At 48.8% G+C, this 16,678-nt stretch overlaps 1 protein-coding gene across 1 annotated transcript in view; it reads left to right on the top strand.

The window, feature by feature from the left end:
• The first annotated feature begins 5,280 nt into the window (after window positions 1-5,280).
• The window catches only part of TSGA10IP (testis specific 10 interacting protein), an 11,977-nt gene continuing 579 nt past the window's right edge, over window positions 5,281-16,678 (top strand). The window contains exons 1-7 of the mRNA XM_003798774.1: window positions 5,281-5,427; window positions 6,017-6,153; window positions 6,247-6,938; window positions 7,097-7,241; window positions 12,617-12,787; window positions 15,986-16,085; window positions 16,215-16,339. Coding sequence (XP_003798822.1) covers window positions 5,281-5,427; window positions 6,017-6,153; window positions 6,247-6,938; window positions 7,097-7,241; window positions 12,617-12,787; window positions 15,986-16,085; window positions 16,215-16,339 — 1,517 coding nt within the window. The remainder of the gene's footprint in view (window positions 5,428-6,016; window positions 6,154-6,246; window positions 6,939-7,096; window positions 7,242-12,616; window positions 12,788-15,985; window positions 16,086-16,214; window positions 16,340-16,678) is intronic.

The raw sequence follows: 16,678 nt of genomic DNA on the forward strand, positions 1-16,678 counted from the left end.
TAAAATAAAATAAAATAAAAAATTTTTAAAAAGTGAGATGCCTGTTGCCTGTGTGACATCTAGGCAGGGCAGCAGGACAGGTCATTGAAGTTTGGAAGAAAGGACTTGAGTTCCAAGTTTGAGGGAGACATCTGGACTATTTTTTTTTTTTTGTTTCCCTATCTTTCTTTTTATTTTTTTATTGAATAGTAACTGTGTACATTAATGCACTTCTGGGGTACAGTGTGACATCTGGACTATTGATAAATGTGGGCTGGCTGACAGTATTTAAAACATGCACCACAGGGTGAGTCTACCAGGAGAGTGGGTGTGGACAAAGAAAAGGCTGCCCTGCACCCTCTCCCGGAAGTCAATCGGCAAGAAGCTTGTTGTTGACCTGGGACGGTGACAGGAGCTCAGTGGGCACTGGGGGACAACCTGACTGCAGCAGGTTCAAGAGACAACAGCAGGGGGAGGTACCCGTGGCTCAAAGGAGTAGGGCGCTGGCCCCTTATGCCGGAGGTGGTGGATTCAAACCCAGTCCTGGCTAAAAAAAAAAGGAGACAACAGCAGGGGTGAGGGGTGGAATTGACCTTGCCCATTAAAATCTCTTTCAGGATGCTTTGGGGCAAAGCAGAGAAATGGAGCAGTGTTGACAAGGGGAAGTGGTGGTCAAAGAGAAACAATGGCACATTCGTGCTGATGGAAATGACTACAGGGAAAGTGAAATCGGGCTGGTGTAGGAGGGTGGGGGCGGATGGCAGGCAATAAACAAGCTCATGTGTGAAGTGTTGAGAGTAAGCTAGGCGGTGCCTCTCAGGGAGTCTGGGCAGGGAGTGTGTCTTTGATAGGTGTCATTTAAGCAGAAACTTGAAGGTAGTGACAGCGACTTATGTGGGTTCTTGGGAGAGAGCATTTCAGGAAGAAGAAAGGGCAAGTGCAAAGGCCCTGCAGTGGGACTGATGGGTGTGCTGAAGGGACAGTGTGGCTGGGTCAGACTTAGTAGAGGGGCAGTGGTGGGACCTGTGAGTAGACACAGGCAGATCATACAGGACCTGCTTTTTACTCTGCCAGAGATGGGACCAGCTGGCAGGTTCTGGACAAAAGCATAATGGGCTCTGCTCTTAACAGGATCACTCTGGCTCTGAGTAGAGAATAGAGTCAGAACAAGGGCAGAAACCAGAGGTTAGGGGCTACTGCAATCGTCCAGGTGAGAGACCTCAGTGGTTAGGAGAAGTGTGTTAATGGTGGAGGTGGGAAAAGGGCTGGATTCTGCATATATAGTTGCCCCTTGGTGTCTGTGGGACTGATGAGTGTACCAAAATCTGCACATACTCAAGTCCCACAGTCAGCCCCTTGGAACCTCCATATACAAAAGTTGGCCCTCTATATAAGTGGGTTTAGCATCCTGGGAATACTGTATTTTCGATCCAAATTTGGTTGAAAATGATCTGCACATAAGTAGACCTGAGCAGTTCAAACCTATGTTCAAGGGTCAAATGCATCTCAAAGGTGGAGGCACAGGGTTTGCTGGTGTACTAGGTGCAGTGTGTGAGAGAAACAGAGGAGTCAAGGATTATGCCAGGGTTTTGCCCTGAGCACTAGGCACGATGGGTATGCCCTTTACTGACACTGGGAAGACCAAGAGCCTGACTATCAGAACTCATCTAGGTGCATTTGCTTTTTTTTTTTTTTTTTTTGAGACAAAGTCTCATTCTGTCACACTGGGTAGAGTGCTGTAGCATCAGCCTAGCTCACAGCAACCTCAAACTTCTAATTCCTGGGTTCAAGCAATCCTGCCTCGGCCTCCTCAGTAGCTGGAACTATAGGTACCTGGCACCATACTCAGCTAATTTTTCTGTTTTTAGTAGAGATAGGGTCTCCCTCTTGCTCAGGCTAGTCTTGAACTCCTGAGTGCAAGTGACCCTCCCACGTCAGCCTCCCGGAGTGCTAGGATCACAGACAGGCATGAGCCACCATGGCCCATCTGGATGCATGTTTAAAATATTCTCTATTGGCTGATGAGCCCCACATTTGTCAGTAGTCCAGACATCTGGCTCAAGTTAATGTGCTTATTCACCCAAGTGGGAGTGTTGAATGGGCCACTGGATATTTGAGCCTGGACTTTGTAGGAGAGGCTGGGGATGAGATATGTAAACTCAGGGGCAGTCAAAGAACAGCAGGTGGCTGCTTATGCTATCAGGCTGGATGTGCTCACTTAGGGAGTGAGCATGGCCATCAGGGAGAAGGGGTCTGCATGCACCTCATGAAAGTATCAACCTGAGAAACCCAGACCTGCCCTCTACCAAGGAAGAAAGTGGCTCAGAGTTTTGGACTGGTCAGGAAATCAAATGTGCTGAGATCTGGAGGGGGCTTCCTTTCTGCCTTCCATCTGGGATCTTGGGTAGAACAAGAGCTCACCAGAAAGAAGAGCATTTACTGGGCAATGCCTGTGGCTCAAAGGAGTTGGATGCTGGCCTCATATGCTGGAGGTGGCAGGTTCAAAACCCAGCCCCATGGCTTGGCGCCTGTGGCTCAAGTGGCTAAGGAGCCAGCCAAATACACCTGAGGCGGTGGGTTCAAAACCAGCCTGGGCTCACCAAAAACAACAATGATGGCTGCCACCAAAAAATAGCCAGGCATTGTGGCGGGCGCCTGTGGTCCCAGCTACTTGGGAGGCTGAGGCAGGAGACTCGCTTGAGCCCAGGAGTTGGAGGTTGCTGTGAGCTGTGATGCCATGGCACTCTACCCAGGGAGATAGCTTGAGGCTCTGTCTCAAACAAAAACAAAAACAAAACAAACAAAAAAACCCAAAACCCAGCCCCAGCTAAAAACTGCAAAAAAAAAAAGAAGAGCATTTATATATTTTGGATGGCAAAGACCTTCACCTGTAGCACTATTTAGGGTGTTAAATTGGATGGGCCCTTTGTGAGGTGTTGATGGAATGGCATCTGAGAGCAGAAGAGGGTCCACTGGGCCAATGGTCTGAGAAAAACATGCCTCTAGGACATCTTCTAGGCTTTATTTCCACGACCTGTGTCATTAGGGCTGAGTCATTGGTTAATTAGTAAAAGCAGTTCTTTCCTATGAGCCACATGCATGTTCTATTGGCATTTGTGCATATTAACTGATTTAATCCTCACCACAGACCTAAGAAGTAGATTCAATTGTAAACAGCCTCGCATTGCCCAGGAGGAACTGAGGCACTGAGAGAGTACCAGTGGAGTGACTGGGATTTTTTTTTTTTTTTTTGAGACAAAGTGTTACTCTGTCACCTTGGGTAGAGAGGGTCATGCCATTATAGCTCATAGCAACCTCAAACTCTTGGGCTTGAGAAATCTTGCCTTAGCCTCATGAGTAGCTGGGACTATAGGACTGCGCCACCATGCCTGGCTCATTTTTCTCTTTTTTAAATTAAATTTTTTTAAAAAATTATTTATTTATTTATTTATTCAAGACAGAGTCTCAAGCTGTCACCCTGGGTAGAATGCCATGGCATCATCATAGCTCACAGCAACCTCTAACTCTTGGGCTCAAGCTATCCTCCTGCCTTAGTATTTCTATTTTTAGTAGAGAAGGGGTCTTGCTCTTCCTCGGACTGGTCTCAAACTTGTGAGCTCAAGCAGTTCACCCACCTCGGCCTCCAAGAATGCTAGGATTACAGGTGTGAGCCATGTACCTGGCTTAGTTTTTCTTTTCTTTTTTTTTTTTTTTTTGAGACAGAGCCTCAAGCTGTCCCCCTGCGTAGAGTGCTGTGGCATCACAGCTCACAGCAACCTCCAGCTCCTGGGCTCAAGTGAGTCTCCTGCCTCAGCCTCCCAAGTAGCTGGTCCCACAGGCACCCACTACAACGCCTGGCTATTTTTTGGTTGCAGCTGTCATTGTTGTTTTTTGGCAGGCCCAGGCTGGATTCGAACCCGCCGCTTTAGGTGTATGTGGCTGGTGGCTTAGCCACTTGAATCACAGGCGCCGAGCCAGTTTTTCTATTTTTAATAGAGATGGGGTCTTACTCTTGCTCAGGCTGGTCTCAAACTCCTGAGCTCAAGAGATTTTCCTGCCTTAGTCTCCCAGAGTGCTAGGATTACAGGTGTGAGCCACTGTGCCTGGCCTAAGGACTGGGATTTGAACCCACACACTTCTGTGCTTCACATTGTGCCCTGCTGCCCCAAAAGAACAATAATGAACTTCACTGAGTGTGTCACCTTTGTAATGCCATTCTCTTCTTGGAACAAACCGAGGGGCTGGGACTATAATTCTAGTTGTGCAGAGTGGAGAAGTGGTCACAGAGCACATGAGAGGCCAAGCCAGGCCTCAAGGTAGCTGGTTGGTCTTAAGGGTCTTACCTGGGACTATATCCCTGTGCTGCGGTCCTAGTGGTCAGCACTGGGTGTCCCATGGGGATTTAGCACCCCAAGGCTTTTGGCACTGCTTAGAAGTTTGGATAAGATTTAAAGGCAAGCGGCACCTGTAGCTCAGTGGGTAAGGGCACCGGCCACATACTGAGGCTGGTGGGTTTGAACCCGGCCCGGGCCTCCTAAGCAACAATGACAACTACAACAACAACAGTAGCCAGGTGTTGTGGCGGGTATTTGTAATCCCAGCTCCTTGGAGGCTGAGGCAAGAGAATTGCTTAAGCCCAAGTGTTTGAGGTTGCTGTGAGCTGTGATCTCATAGCACTCTACTGAGGGCGACATAGTGAGACTCTGTCTCAAAAAAAAAAAAAAAAAAAGATTTAAAGGTTGTAACTCCCTGCAGAATCTCCTCTGGGTTCTGGATGGCCTGCTGCCTCTCTTCTGGGCACAGTGCTTGATTTCCTAGTTTCGCCCACCCTGTCGGGGCTGGTAGGGTTAGTGATTTAAACACAATCCTGTGAGAGTTCAATTCAGCTCCTGCAGAGCCTCAGCCAGGGCTGGGGGCAGCCAGGAGACAGGCTGAGGGAGAGGGCCTGCCTCAGACTCTGCCTGGACATCTTCATAGGACATGAGGCTGCTTTGGGATGGCTGAGTCCTGAGGTCCCTTTTACAGATAGATGGGGAAACAAGCTGAGTGAGGACAGGAGACTCATGCCGGGTCACACAGGGAGTCTATGGCAGGGGCAGGACTTGGCTATGAATCACTGGAGTCCCAGGCCTGAACCATCCCTCAGCCTCTGGCTGAACTCTCCTCCTGGAAGGAAGCTGACCCCACACACCCTGGCTGACCCCTTCCTGGTGTGCTTTCTGCTGGAGTCCTTGAGACTGCTTGGGGCTCAGTTGCCATAGAGATGGCCTGTGGGCAGTTCCACACCAGGTGGAGTGGGGGATGGGGCAGGACACCAATATGCTAAACACCCACCAACAGTTGGTTAGGACCACATCCCGGAGACCAGGGCAGGACACTCGGTTCCAGGCTCTGGGGTCGGGCATAGGGCTGCTCAAGCTTCTGTCGAACATCCCCCAGGCGGAGCCGGTGAGGGAGGCCCACTTGGGGGTTTTCAACTGCCCAGAGGCAGGCGGGTTATGGGGATCGGTGATGCCAGGGCTGGGGGAGGCCCTTGAGCAGCCACGGCCTGGAGCTGAGGTCCAAGTGTGAGTCAGGGAAGCCTGAGCAGGAAGGGACCAAGGGGAGGCCTAAAGGATGTAGTATGAAGATGAGGGATGCTATGTAGGGGTGACTTCCAGGGATGATGGAGGAAATTAGGGAGCACTGCTGGAGGAGTGGGGTTTCAGGAAAATGTATTCGTTTCACCTTGGCTGTAGCAGGTCCACCACTCACCAGCTGTGTGGCCTCTCTGAGCTCTGGTTTTCTCTTCTGCATGTGGGGATGTTAGTAAGCATCTACCCCATAGGGTTCTAAGTGTGTTAATGTGTGAAAGTGCTGAGCACAGGGTAGGTGCTCTACCTCAGAATGGAGGTAGTGACCAGACCGTCTTCATGGGAACCAGGGCCCAGAGGGGACCATGCCCATGCACAGAACAGAGGCCTCCTGGAGGAGGTACAAAGTGATCAGAGAAGACCACTCTTGCTCAGAGCTGGTCCCCTCTCCTGTCTCTGCCCAGGAGAGCCTGGGAAGTGGCGATGGTGTGCCAATTCAGGGTCCACAGCAGAGGTCTCAGAGCACGGGGCAGGTGGCGAGAAAGGACCGCAGGCACAGGATTCGGAACAAGAAAGGACAGGGCTCTGCTGAAGCTGAGGAGTAAGAAGTTGTGGGATGGGCTGGGAAGGGGGTGGGTGTCAGGCCCTGCTGGGGGCTGGCATGGACAGTGACCCTCACCCTCTCTCTCTTCAGTCTCTTTCCCTGTCCTCCTCGGAAACCCTCCTTCCCCTTCCAGTGGGCCTGGGAGAGCTTCATCACAGATGGCCAGGCTCTGCTTCAGCCGAGATCCCCTTCAACCCCTGGCCACCAAGCCCTGCCTTGGCCCCGTGTGGCTCCCCAGCGCAAGCCCAGGCCCAAGTCCACGGCCAACCTCCCAGAGGAAGGGAGGAAACAGCAGCTTGGGGCCTGGGATGGCCCCATCCTTCCTAGCAAAGAGGAGAGCCAGGGGCCAGAGCCACCCAGTGAGTGTGGTCTCCGGACACCAGAGAAGAGGTCAGGATCAAGATTGGAGTGTGAAGAGACTGCTGAGCCAGAAGGGCCAGGTGCTGAGGAGGTCAAGAGGGGTCTGAGCCCTGGGGAACTGCCCCAGCTCCCCAGGAGGGGATTGATCTTGGAGGAGGAGTGGTTCTCAGAGGCCACAGAGGAGACTGAGGAGGGGGAGCATCGGGGCCCTCCCAGAAGGAGCAGCGGTTCTCAGAAAAAGGGGCAGGATTCTGGAGAGGAGGCCTTGGATGAGGGGGAACTGCAGGGCCAGAGCCTGGGGAGTGGCTCCAGCTGTAACAACCCTCGAGAGCCACAGAGGAAGAAGCCGGGTGCCAAGGAGCGGGAGGGCCCGTGGGACCTGGAGAAGCTGCACAGACAGCTACAGCAAGAGTTGGACTGTGGTGAGCTCACGGGTTGGTGCCTGGGTCCCTCAGAAACTGCATAGTGGGGGAGAGCAGTTGGGGAATCCCTGATCTGGGCCAGGGGTTCTGATGGGGCTGGGCTATTCTGGGCACTGGTTAGGATGGCCGAGTCCCTGACTTGGTTTCACTGTGGACAGGCCCCCAAAAACAACCGTGGAAGGCTTTGCGAGATGCTTTCCAGGCCTCCAGCCGGAGTGGGAAGGCTCAGATCTTGGGAAATGAAACTTTCCTGTTTGCCAACTTCCCTAATCGCACCTTCCACAAACGACATGAGGCCACCAGGTAAGAGGGAAGAGCAAGGGGTGGGAACTAAGAGAGTAGGGAAGAAGACAGTTCTCTAAGAGACTTAGTAATTCATATTCTCATCTCTTTATCATTCACTAATCTATCTGATTGCCCAATTATCTATTAATCTATCCATCAATTCATCCAGATACTGACAATATCTATTCAACCATTCATTCTCTGTCTGTCTAGTTGGCCAACTGCTTATTGACACAAGCTACTTTTCATTCATTTTTTCCATCCATCCATTAATCTATTAACAAGTGACTAATGCAACTACTCATGGGCCCTCAGGATATAAAGATCAAAAGACTTGGCGCCAGCCACGCCAACCTCAATGTCTGGAAGAAGAGACAGATGGCAATTATGTCAATTCAGTTAGATAATTGCTATACTTGGCTTGGGCTTGAACAAGAGACAGTGGGAGCAGACTCAGAAGGCAGGAGGCTATGAGGAAGTTGTTGACAAGGTTTAGATGAAGGATGATAAGGGCCTGATCCAGGTGGCCCTATGGGTGGAGAGAGGGCCCTATGGGTGGTTAAGAGACATTTAGAGGTGGCTCAATGGGCCTTAGTGACTGGTTAGAAGTGCTATGACAGGGAGGCAGAGGATTCATTCAGCATTCTTATAGCACCCCTCAATTATAAATATAATAAATTTTATATTTAATTTATATAAATTATATTTACATAAATAGAAATTATATACATTTATAGTATACAACATGATTTTATTTTTTCTGAGACAGAGTCTCAGTATGTTGCCCAGGCTAGAGTGCCATGATATCAGCCTAGCTCACAGCAACCTCACTTTAACTTCTGGGTTCAAGTGATCTTCCTACCTCAGCCTCCTAAGTGGCTAGAACTACAGGCACTTGCCACAGTGCCTAGTTAATTTTTCTGTTTTTAGTACACATGCTATTGCTCAGCCTGGACTCAAACTCCTGAGCTCAAGGGATCCTCCCACCTTGGCCTCCCAGAGTGCTAGGATTACATGTGTGAGGCACTGTGCCTGGCTCAACATGATGTTTTAAAATATGTATACATTGTGGAATGTCTAAACCAAGCTAATTAGCATATGCATTGCCTCACAAATTTATTTTGTGGTGAGAACACTTAAAATCTACTGTTTTAGCAATTTTCAAGCATATAACATATTGTTTTGTTTTGTTTTGAGACTGAGTTTCATTATGTTGCCCTCAGTAGAGTACCATGGTGTCATAGCTCACAGCAACCTCAAACTCTTGGGCTTAAGCGATTTTCTTGCCTCAGCCTCCCAAGTAGCTGGGACTACAGGCTCCTGCCACAACTCCCTGCTTTTTTTTTTTTTTTCCTTATGAAAGGTCCCTCTGGGGCTTTTTTGGTGGGCGGGCCAGGACTGGGTTTGAATCCGTCACCTCCACCATATGGGATCAGCGCCTTATTCCTTTGCGCCACAGGCACTGCCCCCCCCCCCCGCTTTTTGTTGCAGTTTGGCTGGGGCCGGGTTTGAACCCATCACCCGTGGTATATGAAGCTGGCGCCCTACCCACTGAACCACAGGTGCTGCCTGGCTCCTGGCTATTTTTTTTTGTTGTAGTTGTCATTGTTGTTTGGCAGACCCGGGCTAAACTCAAACCCACCAGCTCTGGTGTACGTGGGTGGCGCCCTAGCTGCTTGAGCTACAGGCACCAAGCCCTTATAATATATTGTTATTTACTATACATATCATATTGTACAATAGATCTCTTGAACTTACTCCTCCTGTCTAACCAAAATTTTGTATCCTTGACCAACATCTCCCCACTCCTTCTCCAAACCCACCCGGACCCTGTGAAGCACCATTCTATTATCTGCGTCTATGAGTTTGACTTTTTTAGATTCTACATATGAGTGAGATCATGTGGTATTTGACTTTCTATGCCTTATGTCACTAACGTAATGTCCTCCAGGTTTATCTATGTTGTCTCAGATGACAGGATTTCCTTATTTTTTAAGGCAGAATAGTATTTCTTTGTGTGTCTATAAATTTTCTCAACTATCCATTCATCTGTTGATAGAATTTTAGGTTGGTCCCATATCTTGGCTAGTGTGAATACTGCTGCAGTGAATGTGGGAAGGCAGATATCTCTGCAACATACTGATTTCATTTCCATTGGCTATATGCCCAGAAGTGGAATTGCTGGATCACATGGTACCTCTACTTTTAGTTTGATAAGGAAACTCCATACTGCTTTTCTTAGTGGCTGTACTAATTTACATTCCCACCATCAGTGCATAGGGGTTCCCTTTTCTTCATGTCCTCACCAACACTTACCTGAAAGATGAGAGGTGATATCTCATTGTGATTTTTAATCTGCATTTCCCTGGTAATTAGGAATGTTGAACTTTTTTTGGCCATTTGTATGTCTTCTTTTGGAAATGTCCATTCCATTGAGTCTTGCTTTATGTTTCGAGAGGCAGGGTCTTACTTCTGGCCTCAATTGATCCTCCTGCCTCAGCCCTCTGAGTAGCTGGGACTACATGCGCATGCCACCATACCCAGATTATTATGACAATATTTTTGTAGAGACAGGATCCTCCTGCCTCAGTCCTCCAAGTACCTGGCAGTACAGGTGACTGTGCCTGGCTTTTTTGCCCATTTTTAAATTGGGTTATTTTCTTGCTATTGAGATCTTTAAGTTCCTTAAATGTTTTGGATATTAACCCCTTATTAGATGTATGGTTTGCAAATATTTTCTCCATTCTGTGGATTGTCTCTACAACTTTTTTGATCGGTGCCTTTGGTATGCAGAAGCTTTTTAGTTTGATGGAATATCATTTGTCTACTAGCATTTTTGCTTTTGTTCTCTGTGCTTTTGGGGTCATATCTAAAAAAATCATTGCCCACACCCATGTCATGGAACTTTTCCCCTATGTTTTCTTTTTTGAGACAGAGTCTCACTTTGTTGCCTGGGTAGAGTGCCATGGTGTCACAGCAACTTCAAACTCTGGACTCAAGAGATCCTCTTGCCTCAGCCTCCCGAGTAGCTAAGATGCCTGCCACAACACCTGGCTAGTTTTTCTATTTTTTTTAGTAGAGATGGCTGTCTCGCTCTTGCTTAGGCTGGTCTCAAACTCCTGATCTCAGGTGATCCACCTGCCTGGGCCTCCCAGAGTGCTAGGATTATTGGCATAAGCCACTGTACCTGGCCTCCATGTTTTCTTCCAGGAGTTTTAGTTTCAGGTCTTAAGTTTAAGTTTTTAATCCATTTCGAGTTAATTTTTGTATAGGGCATGAGATGAAGATCTAATTTCATTCTTCTGCATGTGGGCATCCAGCTTTCCCAATGCTGTTTATTGAGGAGACCATCCTTTCCCCATTGGGCATTCTTGGTATCTTTGTTAAAAATCAACCAGCCATAGCTGGGTGAGGTGGTGCATAGCTGTGGTCTCAGCTACTTGGGAGGCTGAATTTGGAGGATTGCTTGAGCCCAGGAACTCGAGACTGTAGTGTGCTATGATCATGCCTGTGAATAGTCACTGCAGTCCAGTCAGCCCCTGTCTTTAAAACAAACAAACAATAGTAGCCAGGTACGGTGGCTCACACCTGTAATCCCAGCACTTGGGATGCTGAGGCGAGTGGACTGCCTGAGCCCATGAGTTTGAGACCAACCTGAGCAAGAGCAATACCCCGCCTGTAAAAAGTAGCCAGGTGCTGTGGTGGGTGTCTGTAGTCCCAGCTACCTGCGAGGCTGAGGCAAGAGAATTGCTTGAACCCAAGAGTTTGAGGTAGCTGTGAGCTAAGATGCCATAGTACTCTACCAAGGGTGAGCAAGTGAGACTGTCTCAAAAAATAAATAAATAAATTGATCTGTTGAGAGATCTTAGAAATAAATAAATGAATGTGATAAATAAATATGTGGATTATTTCCCTCAAGATGGCTTTGGCTATTTGGTGTCTTTTGTGGTTTGGTAAGAATTGACAGTTGTTTTCTCTATTTTTGTGAAGTTTGTTTTTAGAATTTTGATAGGGATTGCATTAATTTGTAGATTGCTTTGGGCAATGTGGACATTTTTATAATATTAATTCTTCCAAAGCACCCTTGAATTCTTACCTTGCTATCTGCAGCTTGAAATCCTTTTGTGCTTCCCAGTGTCTGTGGGGAGAAGTCCAGACTCCTTTGTAACAAGACTCCTGTTCCCAACACCAACTGGTCAGGGTGGCTAGACTGCCCCATGTCCTTCCTTCCTGCTGTCAGGAATCACCTCCTCCTTGTTCACCCAGCTAACCTAGATGCATCTTTCAACACCAAAGTCAGGCATCCCTCCAAGAAGCTCTTCTCTGTGCTTGCCTCTGGGCCAGCACTCAATACCATCTTGCACTGGGATGTGGGACTGTCTGGCTGTAGCCTGTGGGACTCCTGGGAGCAGGTGCTGGATCTAAGTGATCACAGTGCCTGGTTCAGAACCAACCACATAGTTGGTGCTTAGTTAACTAACATGCACTGAGTCAGTGGGTGAACCTACCCCTTTATTTGTCTGTCTAGCCATCTTTCCATCTGACCATAATTTAATTGTGCATAAATTCATGAAATAGTGAGTTTGGGGATATTTTAGGCACTGTTCTAGGTGCTGGTGATTTATTGGTGGTGAACAGTCTCATGAGGCTTACGTTCTACTGGTGAAGAAGGATAATTAATAAAGGTGAATGGGATGTATAGCTAGAGAAGAGAGAATCTGGGGGAAAGATATAGTCAGGGAAAGGCTAGTATTGACATCTGAGCAAAGACCTGATGGACAAGAAGGAACTAGTCATGATTTGGAACATGGAATGTGACAGGTGGGTCTAGCTGCCATCTGAGTATCCATACCTTTCATCCTTCTGTTCTGCCTGTTGATCCCACTTTATTCTGTTTCTCTATCCCATCCATCCACTCAACTTGGCCTCAAACCCATAGGCATTAACCTAGCTCCTCCTACATAAGGGCGTCAGGGAGAACAATGAGACCTGGACCCTGCCCTCAAGGGGAACTCTTTGCCAGGAGAGGTTGGCAATGCAAACGGGGTTGGTTGCAGGCTATGTGAGCTGACCTCCACAGGGGCTCAGGAAGCCTGGGCTGAGGACGTGGAGAGTTGGAACTCACTGCTGGCTGGGATGGGCAGGAAGCTGCCAGAAAGAGTAGGGGGAGGCCTTGAAATGGACCCATTGGCCAAGTCCCACGGACAGCCTCTATCATGTTGTCACGTTAAACTCCCACAACAAACCCCATTCCTAAGGCTGTGGCTCTCTGGACCTTGCAGACCCTCCCTCCAGGCTCTCACATTCCCCTACCCAGCCTCTGGCCCTCCTGGAGGCTCCTGTCCCCTTGAAGATTTGTCCCATCCTTCCCACCTCCCTCTCTTCCACCCAAGAAGCCTACTGCAGTCTTGGGAGCGGCAGCAGCAGGAGGAGCAGCAGCAGGCTGAGCGTCGGCGTGCCCGGGAGCAGCGGGTACAGCAGCAGGTGGCCCGCTGCCTGGCAGCCTATGCGCCCAAAGGGAGCCGGGGACCTGGGGCCACCCAGCGCAAACTGGAAGAGCTGAGGTAAGGAGCCCAGGCCATGAGGGAGCTGGTAGGGAGAGGGCAAGGGGGCGGGGTTCAGTCTCAGACAGCCAAACCAAGCAGACCCAGCTCCTCCCTTATCTGAGACTGGCCAGGCCGCTTTGGCACATTTTACAAATGAGGACACTTAGGCATAGGGAGGAGGAGGGGTTGGTCCAAGGTCACCTGTTAATAATAACAATCCCTACAGTTGTTGAATGCCCAAGTTAAAATGCTCTACACGCATCATTGTACTTTCAAATCCCATCTTTCTGATTTCTAATGGTTGTTATAAAATTTCAAATATTACTAAAATAGTGAATATAGACTGTGAACAGATCTATGATCCCACTCCTAGAGACACCTTTTGTTCATGGTCAAGTGAAGAGTCATCTGTTTTATTCTCTTCTTGTAGTTTGACCATTTTCCTAGAAAGCAAATTTGTGGGTCAGGCAAATCATTTTTTTTTTGAGACAGACCGTCAAGCTGTCGCCCTGGGTAGAGTGCTGTGGCATTCAGCTCACAGCAACCTTCAACTCCTGGGTTCAAGCGAGTCTCTTGCCTCCACCTCCCAAGTAGCTGGGATGACAGGCACCCGCCACAATGCCCAGCTATTTTTCAGTTGCAGCTGTCATTGTCATTTGGGGGGCCCGGGCTGGATTCAAACCTGCCAGCTCAGATGTATGTGGCTGGCTGTGGTGGCTTTGCTGCTTGAGCCACAGGCGCAGAGTCCAGGAAAGTCTTTTTATAGACTCCTAACAGGATGATGAAGTAGGTAGTATCACTGCTTCCATAATTCTACAGAGAAACTGAGGATTAAAGAGATTAAATAATTTGCAAAAGGTCACAGGTGAGTGGCAGAGCTGGGGTTCCAGCCACCCGGCTCCCCTGCCTCTGGGTGCTCAAATGCCCAGCCTTTAAATAAAGGGAAGCATGACCTTCCCCCAAGAGCACAGCCTAAGGAAATAAGAAACACAAATAAACATGATCACGAATGCCACTGATTTGAGCATCTACTGGGGACAGCTGGTTTGGGACAGTGCTTTTCACACCTTGTTTCCTTTGGTCCATGGCAGTCGGGTGTGCTGTGGAGAGAGAAAAGGGTTTCTGTCCTGCAGCAGGACCACTGAGGACTTAGGAAGTTTCCTTAAAACACCAACTTTAGGCTCGGTGCCTGTGGCTCAAGCGGCTAAGATGCCAGCCAGAAACACCTGAGCTGGCATGTTCGAATCCAGCCTGGGCCCGCCAAACAACAAGGATGGCTGCAACAAAAAATAGCCAGGTGTTGTGGTGGGTGCCTGTACTCCCAGCTACTTAGGAGGCTGAGGCAAGAGAATCGCTTGAGCCCAGAAGTTGGAGGTTGCTGTGAGCTGTGATGCCACAGCGCTCTACCCAGAGCAACAGCTTGAGGCTCTGTCTCAAAAACAAACAAACAAACAAACAAAAAACAACTTTACAGATGAGCAAATAGAGGCTCTGATAGGTCAAGTGTGTTTTAGGGGAATCCTTGGCCAATGACCGGGGAGATGCCTCCTTCTTGCCAGGTCTCAAGCTAATTGTTTGTTTTTCTAGTAAGGCAGGAAGTGTAAGGTTGCTGCTCCAAGCAGCAGGTGCACAAGAGAAGTATTTCATGCTCACTCCTTTTATTTTCTACTTGACATGATTAAGGCAAAGCAGTTATCTCCCATGTGGTCTGTCAGTCCTCACAGCCCATGGATTTTGCTGTCTGAGTTGAACAGGAAATTCCACCCTGCCTAGGAAGGGGAAGGGTGGACACAAAAGAGGTGGTCCAGTGTCAGGGAGGGGATGTGTCTTCCTTTCACTCTGAGATGATGGACTAGACTGACACCCACTAGCACTGCTTCTGCTCAGGGCTCCAAGATAGGGCTTCCTTTCATTTTTTTTTTTTTTTTTAAAGATAGGGTCTCATTCTCCCACCCAAGTTAGAACATAGTGGCATCATGATAGCTCACTGCAACCTTAAACTCCCAGATTCAACCAATCCTCCTGCTTTGGCTTCCTGCTTCCCCTCATTTCTAACAGAAATAGCATAAAGTCACCAGCAGGATAATGTAGACATCATGGAAAAGAGAGACTGAATGCCAACTTATGCCCACCACTTCCCCTGCCCCTGTAACTACTGTAAATTCCCTCCTGAACAGTGAAGACCCCTATTGGCAGTAATTTGTGTTCCTGGCCATAGGTTTTCAAGTCCATTATCTTTTTCTCAATGGAGGATAGTTCTTAACCTGGCACATGGTCATGGGCCACTTTGACTTTAGATTCTAAAATTTAGAAAGTTTGGAAATCACTCATATATTTTAATATTCCATTTAGAATATTAAAAGGCAGTATTTTTCCTGGGAGCCCAGCGTATTTGTCTGCTGCTTCTCTGTCCCTAGATGCTGACTCCACACCCCGAGGCCTCTCTTATGTGCTTCACAAAAAGATGCCTGGTCCCATGTGTTGTGGCCTGAAGATCTCTCTTGTGGGTTGTACAACTTTTGGCAAGGCCCTTCTTGCTGTCAGAATGCTTTCACAAAAGACAGTGACACCTAGCTTGTTGAACAGACGTTTCTGACAAGTGCATAAACTGGGTTTTTGTAAGTGGAATTGTGCTAGAAAGTTGATCCTTCTGGATGTGTTCTTTTATTTGTAACACATTTTTTAAAAATTTCCCTGTCCCAATTTCTGGCTTACAGGAACTACAGAGAACATTGGCAAGCTTGTCTGATACTTGCTATAGCACAAAGAAGAAAACTAAGGCCAGAGCCCAGAGGGAGTCACATAGTTCACGGTCACAGTGTCCTTCTCAGGGTGCAGTGTGAGAGAGGGAGGGCCTGCAAGCAGGTGGCGGGTCCAGGAGCTCAAAAGTCAGTGTTGGGCCTTCTCCCCTGGGAGGAAGGGCAAGCCCTGGCTTACAGCTTCGTGACTTGGGCTCAGAGCTCAGTTCCTCACTTTCCAGCTGCACAACTTTGCACAAATCCCCTGGCTTGACTTTCCTGAGTTATTAGTAAAATGGGGTGAATAATTCCCGCTCTGGCTGACCTCACAAAGTCTCCAGGGCCAGACTGGGAACGAAATAGCTTTGTAATGGTAAAGGCAAGGAGGACATAAACAGAAAATCCTTAGTGAGGACTTGTGTGCTCAGGAGTGGTCATGTGTCCATGGTTGGTTGCCCAGAGCTCTGTCTCCCCGCAGGCGCCAGGAGCGACAGCGCTTTGCTGAGTACCAGGCAGAGTTGCAGGGCATCCAGCACAGGGTGCAGGCCCGGCCCTTCCTGTTCCAGCAGGCAATGCAGGTGAGGGTAGCACCTGGACAAACATAAAGCCACACTGAGCACAGCCCTGAGATCCCCTCAGTGGCCAAAGCCTACCCAAGCCCTCAGCAGCCCTGATACAGAGCAAGAACCCCTCTTTTCTCTCTTTAGGCCAATGCCCGGCTGACTGTGGCTCGGCGCTTCTCTCAAGTGCTATCAGCACTAGGACTGAATGAAGAGCAGCTGCTGGCTGAGGCGGGAAAAGCGGACATACAGGGTGCCGCCGGGAAACCCAGGTGAGGCTGGGACCTGGCTGTGCTGAGCTGCTTCTGCAGAGTGCCCACTCAACACTCTTGAGCCCTGCAGGGTCTCCCAGAGGCCATGTCCTCCATGTCACCAGAGGAAGATGGGGCCAGGGTTGTTGGTCTTCCTTTCTAATGAGGAAACTAAGAACCTGAGCAACAGCTTGTGCCTGTGGCTCAAGTGGCTAGGGCGCCAGCTATATACACCTAAGATGGTGGGTTCGAATCCAGCTGGGCCTGCCAAATAACAATGACAGCTGCAACCAAAAAAATAGCCGGGCGTTGTGGCGAGTGCCTGTGGTCTCAGCTACTTGAGAGGCTGAGGCAGGAGAC

Source organism: Otolemur garnettii, unplaced genomic scaffold, assembly GCF_000181295.1.
Source record: "Otolemur garnettii isolate 467f Iridium unplaced genomic scaffold, OtoGar3 scaffold00140, whole genome shotgun sequence".
Lineage (NCBI taxonomy): Eukaryota > Metazoa > Chordata > Mammalia > Primates > Galagidae > Otolemur > Otolemur garnettii.